General features: G+C 42.6%; 1 protein-coding gene and 1 long non-coding RNA gene across 2 annotated transcripts in view; both read left to right on the top strand.

Moving 5' to 3' along the window:
• LOC309370888 overlaps positions 1-13,191 on the top strand; it is a 238,162-nt gene that overhangs the window by 143,956 nt on the left and 81,015 nt on the right. The gene's annotated exons all lie outside the window — the stretch shown is intronic.
• The window catches only part of ASAH2 (N-acylsphingosine amidohydrolase 2), a 39,601-nt gene continuing 29,043 nt past the window's right edge, over positions 2,634-13,191 (top strand). Inside the window, exons 1-4 of the mRNA XM_081912968.1 lie at positions 2,634-2,655; positions 9,397-9,526; positions 9,688-9,822; positions 12,332-12,393. Coding sequence (XP_081769094.1) covers positions 9,702-9,822; positions 12,332-12,393 — 183 coding nt within the window. The 5' untranslated portion in view covers positions 2,634-2,655; positions 9,397-9,526; positions 9,688-9,701. The remainder of the gene's footprint in view (positions 2,656-9,396; positions 9,527-9,687; positions 9,823-12,331; positions 12,394-13,191) is intronic.

Genomic DNA, 13,191 nt, shown 5'->3' with positions numbered 1-13,191 from the left:
AGCTTCTGTCATCTGCCACCAGAGGAAAAAAAAACCCTCTAACAACCTTTTTTAAGGGGGGGCAACCCCAAAGTTGTTGACCTTTTTTAGGAAAGGTTCCCAGAGTTGTTGGCCTTTTTTTTTTTTTAGGGAGCTGACACACTTACACATTATCTCTAACAACCCCTTGGAACAAATGAAAAGAAAATGAAATAAAATGAAAAGGCAGAAGAAAAATCTATTGAAGTCCTCAATTCCAAAGCAAGACTCATTCAAGATTCAGCAGTTCTTCTAATTCAAACTCATGATTCAAATCACCACATATCAAAAAGTTAAAGCAACCACCAGTTTGTTGTTCTTTAAATAAATTAATAAAGACACAATTAAGTTCCAGGCCAATTTGTGTTTAAGTACAAAGCTGACTTTTTCAAATATTGTGGGTGGGTGGGTGTAAAGCAGTGACATCCTGAACCTAAAAAGGACCCAAAACTTGGGTCACAAAGGCTGCATCCCTACCAGCACTTACTGGAAAGTAAGCTCTGCTGAATCTAATAGGACCTTACTTCTGAGTAGACAGTAGGACTGCAGCAAGAAACACAGCTGGGAATTAGGGCTTTCTGTTTTAAGTCTCAACCAGAGGAAAATGTAATATTGGAGAATAGATTGGGGGGAGGGGGCTGGCAAGAGACCAAAAACCACAGGTAGCAAGACAAGACACACTTTCTGGGGAGGATGTCTCTCACACAGTTGCTTGGGGCAAGGACTGCAGAGGGACCATAGTTTGGTTGTGCGCGTGTGTTTTTCAGAAAAACATCGAATTGGAAGGGACCCTGCGGGTCATCTAGCCCAACCCCCTGCAATGCTTTTTAGCTTGCATTGATCTCAAAAACCTTCAGTGTCTTTTTTTTTAGTTGGAGAGGCAATTAACAGGCTTGTTTCACAAATAAGGGAAAGGAAGGTTGCTGGCTTGATTTGGTTTGCCTTTGTTCTAGTTTTTAACATGTGCATAGTACTGTAGTTTCAGACTGTGAGCCGCCCTGATATCTATGGGTGGAGGGCAGTACTAGTAGTAGTAGTAGTAGTAGTAATAATAATAATGATGATGATGATGATGATGATATTTTTCACAGGACTTGGAGTGAGTGGGTGATGGCCAGCTTGCTTTACAACCCCTAGGGACCTTCTTGGTGGGTTGGGGGGGGCAGAGAAGGAGGAGGAGGAGGAGGAGGAGGAGGAGGAGGAGGAAGAAGAAGAAGAAGAAGAAGAAGAAGAAGAAGAAGAAGAAGAAGAAGAAGAAGAAGAAGAAGAAGAAGAAGAAGAAGAAGAAAGGGAGGAGGCTTCCCTTCTCCGGGATAGAGTTGCCCATAACATTAAGCACAGGGCACAATTCCAGGAAGAGAAAGAAACCAGGGCAGCTGCTGCTGCTACTAACGGCTTAACGGCTCGGGCTAGATGTAGCTGAACAGGACGGGCAAGGGGCTGCAAACCCAGCGTGGTGGCTCCGAGGCAGGATACAGGAGGAAGAACCGGAGCAAGTCAGGGGGTGCCGCCTCCTCTTCTTCTCCTTCCTTCCTTCCTTCCTTCCTTCAACCCTCCTCCTCCTCGCACTCTGCTTCCCCCTCGCCACTGCCCACCTCACTCTTCCCACAGGGCAGGCGGGCAAAAGAGAGAGAGAGAGCACTGCACGCCAGCCAGCCATATGGTTGGCAAGGCGCAGCTGGCTGGCGTGCAGGGAAACGGGAGGCCGCCAGCAAAGCCACGCAGCTCCCCCACTTGCTGGAGCACCTCTGAGAGGCCGGCGCCCTGGAGCAACACTCCAGTAACCCCAATGGGAAAGATGCCTCTGGTCGTAGCTTTAAGAAATAGGGTTTATTTGCCTATTTAGGCCTTCAGTCTGCATGGAGGGAGTCCAGATCTTACAGCATGGTCCTTTCAAGAGCTGCTTATCCCCCACAGCAATGCAGCCTTGGAGTCCAAGGCATCTCTCCCAACCTGCCTTCAGCCATCCTGCCCAAGATGGGTCCCAGTCTTTTTTCACTTTCTCCTTCTTTCTTCCCAGCACACCTTGCTAAAAGACTCCCCTTTTCTGTCACCTGATACCCAGTTACCCTAGCAAACCTTCCTGTCAACTGGCTTCTGTACTGTATCTAGCACACCTGACCCCTATCTCTGTTCAGGACTAGCACATGCTCCTGTTCCTCACTCTCCATTGCTTCCAAGCTCTTCTCTTCTTCTTCTTCTGGGGTGTGTCTTGTTTGCCACCCACCCACCCACACCAAACCTGGGTCCATGCCATCTTCATCTGCCCCCACCTTGGAAGCCTCTTGGAGTGGCAGTCTTCACCACTCTGCCCCATCTGATCAGTCCCTGACAGGCTATAACTCTTGTCCTTCAAGTCTAGTTTTTTCTGGGGAGAGGGTTTTGAGGGCTAGTTATACTAGTGGTAGTTTTGGGATAGAGGAGTATTCTTTCATATGAGCCTTACCCTGTGCCCTAGTGGTAAAGCCCAGGCAGAGGTTTCCCATTTTAGAGACGCCTACTGAGTTGGGAAGCTAATGAGTCACTTGCTGGGAGGGTCAGAGTCCTCATAATAGCTGCTTACATAGGTATATATAAGGCACAAAACCAAGAGGCAGAGCTTACTGTGAGCACCCATCTCGTGGGATCATGCAATAAGTGAGTATGCTGCATTCGAGTCTCTTCCTTTTAAAATTAAACTAGGTCATTCCTTAGAAATATCAACCATAATCTTTTATGGGGGAGGGAAAAGGAGAGCAAGAGGATGGCCAAACAAATATTAAAAAAACTCAGATCACTAGCTTGTCACTTGCTGTGCTTGAGTAGGAGGAGAAGGGAAGGAGTGTGAGGGTGACTTTCTTGAGAGAGTGGTTTTGTCTTGATGCTTCACAGCGAGGTTTGGAAGATGTATAGATTAGATTTATGTTGTGGCATAGATATCTCCTGTGACTTTCAGAATTCCTTTGTTTCTCCATGAGACCATGTTAGCCCTGTTTTGTTTTGTTGTTTTGAGCTTTGAGTGAAGAACTTTCCCTCCTCTCCAGCAGAGTTACCTTCCACTGTAAGCTGAGCCCTGTGGGGAGCAGGAATCTGTACTACACAGGCCTTGTAAGAGATCCAGCAGAGCTCCTATCTGATACTGCAGATGCCTCATTTCCGTATTTATTCATTGATTAAATGTCTCCTATGCAAATAGATAATAGCCATGTTTACAGTCCTGTGCCTTTCTTTGGAAGTAAATCTTATTGCAATCTGAGGGACTGAAAGTCCCAAGGACTGACCTGCTCAAGTGTGTCCCTGTTATTGTCAAAATGAATGCTGTTGTCATGTACTGTCCCCTCCGAGGGTGGTGACAAGGCTTTTCAGTTGTGGCTCCCTGTCCAAAACTATCCTTTTTAGCACCAGGTAATTATTTATCTTCTCCCCTTCCCTCCTCAGGCTTTCACTGGATTGAAAGTGATGTTCTTTTGTTGTTAGTGCACTGTCAAAGCTTTCTGCAGCTGTTATGGGGGTTGTTCTTATTCTGCTTTATGTTATAATTAATTACTGTATGCTTTTAATAGTGTTTTAAGTCACTGGAAGACTGTGGGGTAACAAGTTGTCACGAACCCCTGTTAGGGTGGAACTAGATTGTGAACTTTAAACATCAGCTTTGCTGTGCATGCCCAGGTTAATCAGGCCTGAGACAGAGCGCAGGATCCTTTCTTTGCAAATGGGAAATGCAAGGATATTGGGATAAACAATCTGACCGAAAATGATTGTTTGCAGTTTTATTTGCTAAATGTTACAGCAAGGGTATTTTCTCCTTAGTGAAGAATAACCCTGGAAATGAGGAATCAAAACTGAAGTGAAGGAATTATCTGACCTCGGCAGACAAACCCTTAATTCAGACACACCAAGGGCGGGGGATATGCACACACACACACCCCACACACACACTCTGGACCCGGGCTATGGCTCCTGTAACAAGCAGAAGTAGAGGGGAAAGTGAATGGTGGTGACACATTTCACTATATTAAGACTTGTAATTTCACTGTATTAAGAATTGTAATACTTTTTGTGAATTGCAATGCCCATTGATCTCCTCAGTCTTCTCAGTTCCATAGTCTAAGTTCTAAGCCTTTCCCACCCCAAATTGGCTTCTCTGCCTCGACTTCTCTGCCAAAATTGCAATTCTTCCACAATTTTTCTTTCCTTCACAATCTTTCTTCCACAATTGCCTTCTCTGAGCTGGCTCTGAGACAGAAATGTCTTTGAGCACACCAGGGATTGTGAAGCCCTGTCTTATCCAATAGGATCCAGAAATCCAGTTGTGGAAACAACCTTCCTCTTTGCCAAGATCCAGGATAGAGTTGTCTCAATATCGTCCTCTTCACATGAACTGGAACATCCTCTATTTGATTAGGGCCAAAGATTGTAACATAAAGTAGGAAAAGTTCAGATTGCTCACATTGGTCATCTGCCAGACCAAACGTGCTTCTTTGATTTTTAGGTGTCCTGTAAGCAAAAACCACTCACAAACAAACACACTGAAAAATAAACAGTTCTGTTCTGATTGCTATCCATATTTTATCAAAATCGATACATTCTGTTCTGCATAGCTCACAAGTTTTCAATCCAGTTAAAAATAGTTTTCTTATCTTTTAAAAGGATAGAATAAAAGAATAGAATAAAGATGCCCAAGACATGTTTTTAAAAGCTTTGTATGTGAATACAGTGGTACCTCGGTTTATGAACTTAATCCATTCCTGAAGTCCGTTCTTAAACCAAATCCATTCTTAAACCAAGGCGCTCTTTCCCTAATGAGGCCTCCCACCACCAGTGCCCTTCCACCGTTAGGCTTCCATTTGTAGACTGAGGTAAAGTTCGCAAACCGAAACACTACTTCTGGTTTTGCAGAGTTCGTAAACCGAATCATTCGTAAACAGGACAGTTCGTAAACCGAGGTACCACTGTATATTACAAGTTTACTTGTCCCAAATAATATTAAATTACTATGTCTAACTGCTCCCCTTTGACCTTACTGCCTTGGGTGACCCTGCTGGGAGTACCAGACTCCTGGTGGCTTCACTCACAAGGGTCATAGGAATGTGCAAGCCCACTCACCACTCCAGTGAGTGAGACTAGGTTGCCAAATACACAAGTTGGGACTAGTGCTTCTGCCAATTAGGGTTGCCAAATGTCAAACGATACAAGATGCTTTTTAATCATGACTAAGTGACCAACAAGTCTAATAACAATAATAATAATAAATTCTATACCCTACCTATGATAGCCTTATCCTCCATTAATTTCTTTCATCCCTTTTTGAAGCTGTGTAAATTAGTGACCATCAAGACATATATTCTAGCAGTGAATTCCACAATTTAACAATTCACTGTGTGTGTGCCGCTGTATACCGAATACAGATGAAAAAGAAAATACTCTTCCTTCAACATTTCAGAAAGGTATTGATGTTGAGCTTTTGATAATATGGGAGGCGTATTAAAATGAAATTGATCAAGCAACTAAAAGACCTGTAATTTATCAAACATTAATTACAGGGTAGAAAGTTCTGCATTTCATCTTTGTGTGTCATCAAATTACAGACAAAAAGCTGACTCTGCAAGTTTTACCTCCCCCATTGCACTCTTCTGCAGTTTTACACAGGGCTGAAACATTTATAAGTCATGGTGAAATCAAGTCCGAGATAAAAGTTCAGTTGGATACCTTTTATGTCTTTGCAAGGTTCTGAATCACCTTCTCAAGATGCTTGACTTTCTCCTCTAGATGATCTGTCTTTAACAGTGCAGATAAAGTTTACAACCTCTTGACCTGTTTCCATGCAAGATGAGACCCAAGCTGAAAAACCCTTAAAAATCAGCATTGTTTAATTTATTTATTTTAAAGTATTATGAGATGATCTAAGGCAGTGGTTTCCAATTAGTTAAGTACTGCAGACCCTCTGTTTTTTAAAAAGCCAAGCCATGGACTCCCTACTTTTGAAAATTTTGATATCCCTATGGTTGTTTTTGTTATGCGAATGGTGCCAAACAGTGCTATTTTTCTAGAGTAAGAAGTGCCAGAACTTGCAATGAATGCTTCATGGCACTGGCACCCAGCTGAGAGGTGCCAGAACTGAGTTCCAGCTGAAAAAAAAGCCCTAATGCTGCAGACCTCATGATTGAGTTATGCAGACCCACTGGGGTCCATGAACCAATAGTTGGGAACCACTGATCCAAGGGATCTGTTTTAAGCTACTTGGAGCAGCTAGATAGTGCCATATGCATTGAATATACATCTGAAAATCTCCCCAGATGATTTCCCCAGAAGCTACATGTTGCAACATACAGTTCCTTCCTGAGAAAAAAATATGCACCATGTACCTCCATATACCAATGAGTGTGGCCATCTTTCTGCCCCCCCCATATCATTTGTACAGTATATTGCTACCACAAAAATTAGATGGAAAAATATGGCTGCCCTCATCCATACACAGGAGCTGCTAACTTCCCTGCCCCAACAGAGTTCCCCAGAAAGGAACTTCACATAATGATGTACGTCTGCTTCCTGGAGCATGTTCAAAGTCAGTTCTAGATCCATGCTTCTCTTAACCAGTCCTTTTTGTCTGGGGGAAACGCAGGGGTACGCATACCCCTAAACCTTTTGTGAATCTAAGTTTGGCCTCATTGAGGGGTAGTATTTCAATATGAGTAGGAAAATGAGAGTACCCCTAAACATTTTTTTAAGAGAAAAAGCACTGCTCTTAACTGCAAAATGAATGAGGGCCCTTATTTGGCTTCTGAGCAACATTCCTTCTTTTGCGGGCAAAGCCAGAGGTCTCTATATGCACAATTCTATCCACAATTCTAAGCCTAGGTTAGCAGGACGCATTACTCCTGGGGCCAAAAAGAGTGACTATATTTGGCCCCTGAACCTGGGGTTCCCCATCCCTGCTATAAAAGAAGAGAAAGAAAACCCTTGAAACGCCTCATAAACTGCAAGTAGTTGGGCTGTGTGCAGACTCATGCCCACACCATGCGTTTAAAGAACATTTCAAGTTAATGACTTCCTGCAAAGAATCCCAAGAACTGTGGTTTGTTAAGGGTAGCTGGGAATGGTAGATTTGTGGCAGTTACACACTGCAGTTCCCAGGATTCTTCGGGGGAAAGCCTTGCACTTTTAATATATGGCATGGATGTGACCAAAGATACATGGACATATATCTACTTCCAATCCGAGCACTGGTTCAGGAGCAGGGTGTGTTAAATTGCTTCAAAATAAAGAGTGAATCAGGTTATCCTCATTACTCTCACACTTTCTTTCACTCCTTCCTCCCGGCCCAGCATGCTGTTGCAGAAGGGACCTCTAGCCAGAGGTCTTAACTGATGGTTTGCAGATTGCTTTCTGGCCTCCCCCACTCCATCCATTTCAGATCTCCCTCTTCCTCTCCCACAGGGCTCCCTCAATGCAGCTGAATTTAGGCAGAGCAACCTGCGGCAGTGCCAGATTTACGTATAAGCTAAACAAGCTATAGCTTAGAGCCCCACTCTCTTGGGGGCCCCCAAAAAAATTAAAGGGGGAAAAACTGGATGTACATTTCCAAAATATAAGATAAAAAAGAAATAAAATAAAACCTACATATAGCAAGAGTGTTTTGTGTTGTGTAGACTCCTATGATGTAAGTAATGGGCCCCGCCTTCTAGCCTGCTCCCTAAAATATCACTGGTTTGCTCATTTCTATATATAGGGTGCCTACATTCTGCATGGACTGGTTGCATGACACCATGTAGCATGCAGCTGCAGACTGCAGTGCAGCACAGTTGAATGTAGGTCAAGCTGTTGTACCTGTTATCTAATATTAAAGAGAGCTTGTAGACTGATGATCAGGCAGCATAGACCATAGCTGTCAACTTTTCCCTTTTCTTGCGAGGAATCCTATTCGGAATAAGGGAATTTCCCTTTCCCATAGTTGACAGCTATGGCATGGACTAAGGGTATGAATCTTATGCCTACTGATTGATTTCATGCAATACATAATTTATTTATAATTATTTTACTTCTTCTTAATTGTATCTCACTATTAATATACTTCTTCTTAATTGTATTTCAGTTCAACAATTACTTTGATAAAATACATATTCTGTTATGTGCAAATGGCTTTAGATACTTATTAGGTCCATAAATTACCATATAGCATATGTTCAACACACACAAAAGTGACAATGTGTTGTTGACAAAGGACAGCTTACCTTCAGTAGTTTAGGGCCTCATCAAACCTAAATCCGGCCCTGCCCTTGGGTCACATTTCCATTCCCCTGTCCCAAAGCAAAGCTAATGATAAAAAAGGCTTGCTGAAACTCAGCTAATAATACAAAGACAGAGCCAGCAATCAGGCTGTGACCAGTACCATAAAGGTTATTACTGAAATAATGTGTATAGTGTGTATAATGTGTATATAATGTGCGGGAGGCAGTGGAGGACAGAGGTGCCTGGCGTTCTCTGGTCCATGGGGTCACGAAGAGTCGGACATGACTAAACGACTAAACAACAACAACAATGTGTATAGTTGCAAAGCAGTTCAGATTAAGACCTTAATGAACAAAGTTTAGCCTTAGAGATAGCAACGAGGCTGCTTAGCCTAATCTTATCTTTGCAATGATTTCTCCTTGGATCGTCTTTATAATTAACAAAGTGGCTGCTTGATGCAATATTCCGAACCTGTTTTCATTTGGGAGAAGGCTATAAGCCATATGCATATCAGTCTCCTCCCAATTTGTTCTGCCTCCATTACCTGTGAAGTCTGTGAGATCAACTCCCCTTGTGGGCTTTCTATAGTTTCCCCACTTTGGCCTGGTCACTTCTTCTTGACTTTTCTTGTCCACAACTTCCCTGCATTTCTCCCCCCAGTCACTAGCACCTGCCTTTACCCCCTTCTTACATTCCCATACACTGCCTTAATGCTGCCACTTTAATCCACAACAAGGAGAAAGTTGTCTCTGGCTATTGGACATTTTAAGAAGCTGGGGCCAGGAGTAAGAAACAAAGGTTGTGAAAAATCAGTGACCTGATAAAAATCAGTGCTGTGCCTGATTTGCTTTTGAAAAGGCCAAAGAATAATCTGTATCTGTTGATCGCTGAACTTCGCAACCTAAATGCAATAAATGCCAGAAAGTTCAAGGGCTAGATGAAAGCTGATCATGTGTTAGCGATCTCTTGCTTTTAGCTAATGCAGTGCACCTTATCAAGGAAACAGCACCAAGTATGTAATTTTTGATAGCTGGCCATATATATATAAATATGCGAGCATTGACATAATGTGCATGGTGGCGAGGCCCATAAGTAACTTGCACATACATTTCATACCCTTACAAAAGTCTCACAAAGTTGTCATTTTGTTTTAATATGTTTCTTTCACAGCTTGAGAAATTTTGAGGTGTCTGTAAAGGTGTGATCAGAAAAGAAGATCCAAAGGCTGCACCGTTTAGCAAGGAAGATCCAAATTTCCAGAATAATTCGTCCTTGATTTCAGTCAACTATTAACAATAAGGTAAGGATGTTTTGCTGTTGTTTTTTCAGTTCAAGAGAACTAGCTGTTTCTTCAGGTTCTGTACACACAATGTAGGCAATAGTCAAAGTTGTGAAGTGATACATCATTCAGGATTTTTACTTTTTCTATTTTACCAGTTACCTGTACTTCTCTTTTTATAGGTGTTGTTTTCAGAATGAAAAAGCCTAAGACAACTCTCTCACGGCTGGCAATTGTCATCACTGTCTTTGTGGTGCTGGTGATAGTGGTTCTTGTGACACTGTTCGTTGTCCACTATTTCTTCAGTGAGAAAAAGGGTAACAACAATTACTTAATGTCTTGTAATATCTATATTGTGGTACCTAAGAGATTTGGTGGTGAATGGCAGCATTCTGAAGAAAGATTCTGAGCAACATTGTGTGTACAAAGTTGCCTTAATCCATTCCGACAATCATTAACACTCTCTTCTAGTATTCCAATGCAAATTGATTTATTTTGCACAAGCTTTTCTTCTACTTTGTGGTGTGCTGATATGGAAATAGAACTACTTTTATGTATTGTAGCACATAGCAGATGTGCAGTGGCTGATATTTATCCATCAGTTACCTTCCTTGTGTAAGGTAAAGGTAAAGGGACCCCTGACTATTAGGTCCAGTCATGGCTGACTCTGGGGTTGCGGGTCATGTGTATTCTCCCTCAAAGTTAAAGATTTTCCAGAAGTGTTGCTCTGTTAATATTTTGTAGCAAAAACAATGAAGGTCTTGTGGCCCCTTAAAGAAAAACTTAATGAAATCTCTAATAATGTTCCAGATTGTGTGACTGTTTCCTTCAGATGTTTGCACTGTACGGAAAAAGACTGTTTGGCAAATACCCCATTGTGGCGATCACACAGGGTCCCTGGACGACGGTCTATTGATCCCTGTGACACCACTGTGATTGCTTTCCTGCTGCCACCAACCCGGTTCTCTCGGGTACACACAGAGTCCAGACAGTTGTTAACATTAAATCAAATAAACAAGTTTATTTTATAAGCCTTAACAAGTTTATGGTTTCAGATAATTTTTCTTGTCAATTTCTTAATCTTAGTTTCTGTACTGGCTTATACCTTTCTTAATAACTTCTAACTGATTATCCCAACTGTCTATCTGACTCCTCCTATCAGTTTCTCTCACTCTCTCACAACACAACTCGACCAACCCACAGACTTATCCTCCCTCTTCCTTCTCCAGCTCCCAACTCTCAACTCCCCCCCTTGGGTTCCCACTGGCCAATCACTTCACACTCATTTAACCCCTTCCTTATGACCCACCTAGGAGGGCAAACGCCACACCCATTCATGTGCTCTCCTTAGCCATGAGTAGAATGCCTCAATCAGGTAATATCCTTCAGCCTGGTCACAGTCAAGGAGTTATCCCAATGTGAACAGGGAGCAATAGTAGCATTTTACAGTTGCCATTGCACCAAATAATACAGTCTGGGTTTGATCTGTTTTACCCTGGTGTTCAGTTTAATATGTTATACAATGGTACCTCGGGATGCGAATGGGATCTGTTCCAGAGCCCTGTTCACATCCCGAACAGAATGTAAGACAGAACAGCGTGTCTGCGCTTGCGCAGGTCATGTTTTGCCACTTCCACGCATGTGTGTGACATCATTTTGACCATCTGCGCATGCGCGAGTGGCAAAACCTGGAAGTAACGCACTCTGCTACTTCCAGGTCGCCGCGGAGCGCAACCCAAAAGAGCTCAACCTGAAGCTTATTTATCCCGAGGTATGACTGTATATTGTTACTATATTTTTCTTGTGCTAATTATGAACATTTCTATTTTAATGTTTGTGTAACTGATTTTTACACTTGAGAAGGATTTACTGTAGCTTAGACTTGGTTGTAAACTGCTGCTGTAGCATAGAGAGGTATCTTACTTAATTACTTACTTCCATATAGTGAGCTGCTTTGGAAGGGCATTTCTGCCCTGAAAGGTGGAATCAGAATATCAAAATAAATAATTCATATCAGCCTGAAGGCGATGTGCCCCCCAAATAGCTGGGGGTGCCCAGATTACATTATATTCAGTAACCATTTTCACCTCATCTGGTGAAATGGCATTGACAATGGTAGTCCTCTGGTTGACAATGGTAGTCCTTCCGACAGAAAAGTAGAACAAATATTCCTTCATATTTAGACCTTGTTTTCAACAAACTGGTAAATCATGTCTGGACTGCACCTGTATCAGAGGTGCAAGATCACATGGCTGAACATTCCACTGCACTAAACCAAACAAAAACGTCCTTCCACACAGAAAAAAAAAAGGTGTCATTGAGAAGGGTTCTAGCCTAGTTCAGATACAGGCATACTTCTTTTTATTGTATTTCACTTCAGAGCGAAGATCCCTTATGAGGATGCAAGTGTAGCTGCAGGCAGCCCAGCTGCTTCTGGGACAAGGAAGCCCCACCCCTCCCCACTGCTGCTGCTGGTGGTCCTCTTCTGGCAGCGGAAATGGAGCTGAGCTGACTAGGGCTGGAGACAGGGCTTTCTCTCCCACCCCTGACGTCAGTGGATGCTGGCTGAATCGATTGCAGTACAGTCTAAACATAACTTTTATATGCACTGGGAACCCCCCCCCCCCTCAAATTGTGTGACTTGCTTTATTGCAATATTCGCTTTATTGCGGTGGTCTGGAACTGAACCTGTACTTTCTCCAAGGTGTGCCTGTATATATTTTTAAGTGGCAAGTGGCATCTGTCTTGTCCTGGGCCCCTGCATTGGAAGAAGTGTCCTGTTCTTTTCTGCTTCTAATTGCAGTATTATTCTCATACCTTCTCTAGCTGGCTACATGATTGGTGTTGGTCGAGCTGACTGTACCGGCCCTGTAGCAGAGATACCTTTTGTAAGTACCCAATCTGAGTTTTCTTTCTTTTTTTCTCTGAAAGCACAAGCCCATTCCCACCCCCTTTCAGCTTTTTCCTCCTTTTTTTTAACACTCTACAAGGCCTTTATATAGTAGCCCAGAGGAGGACTCAGAGAAGGCTGGCCTTTTCAGTAGTAATGCCCTGTCACTAGATTTTGTTTTTATTTTTTTGTAAGTTGCATCAAGACTTTTGTGGGAAGCAACTTATAACTTGAAATAATGATGACAGTAATGGGGTTTGTTTGCATCAGATTCCCATATACTTGTAGGAGTGAAATGTCTATGTCCTCATCCAGGGAAGGGCGGGATGCAAATTATAATTATAATTATAATTATAATTATAATTATAATTATAAATATTATCAAAAGCATCATAATGATAAGAAAAATGTGTCAGGCTTCAGGGAATCGGCTTCCTACCCCGTGGCCACAAATGAGCAGATCAAACGAAAGAGAATTCTTACCAATTAGTTTCTTTAATAAACACAGTGAAGGATGGCAGTGCTCCCAATTAAGGTCTTTCCCTCCTCTTTCCCTATTAATCTACGTCACTCCTACATCTTGTAATCTGAACTTGGAGCCGCTGTGTTTTCAGTTCTGACCCTTTCTGAGCTTTCTGGGACTTTGGGGGAGAGGGGTGGATACTCTCCAGAAACTGTGAATCTGTTAACTCTCTCTCTCCTAGTGTTTCTTCTGTTAGCTGTTCCCCATCCAGTATTTCCCAGCTTCTGCCTTTTGAACTATGCCCCTCTGCAAACCACTGTTCCAAATCTATAC

The sequence above is a fragment of the Podarcis melisellensis genome, assembly GCF_964234715.1.
Source record: "Podarcis melisellensis genome assembly, chromosome: 5".
In the NCBI taxonomy this organism is placed as follows: Eukaryota; Metazoa; Chordata; class Lepidosauria; order Squamata; family Lacertidae; genus Podarcis; species Podarcis melisellensis.
This window is presented reverse-complemented; position numbering and strand designations above follow the sequence as displayed.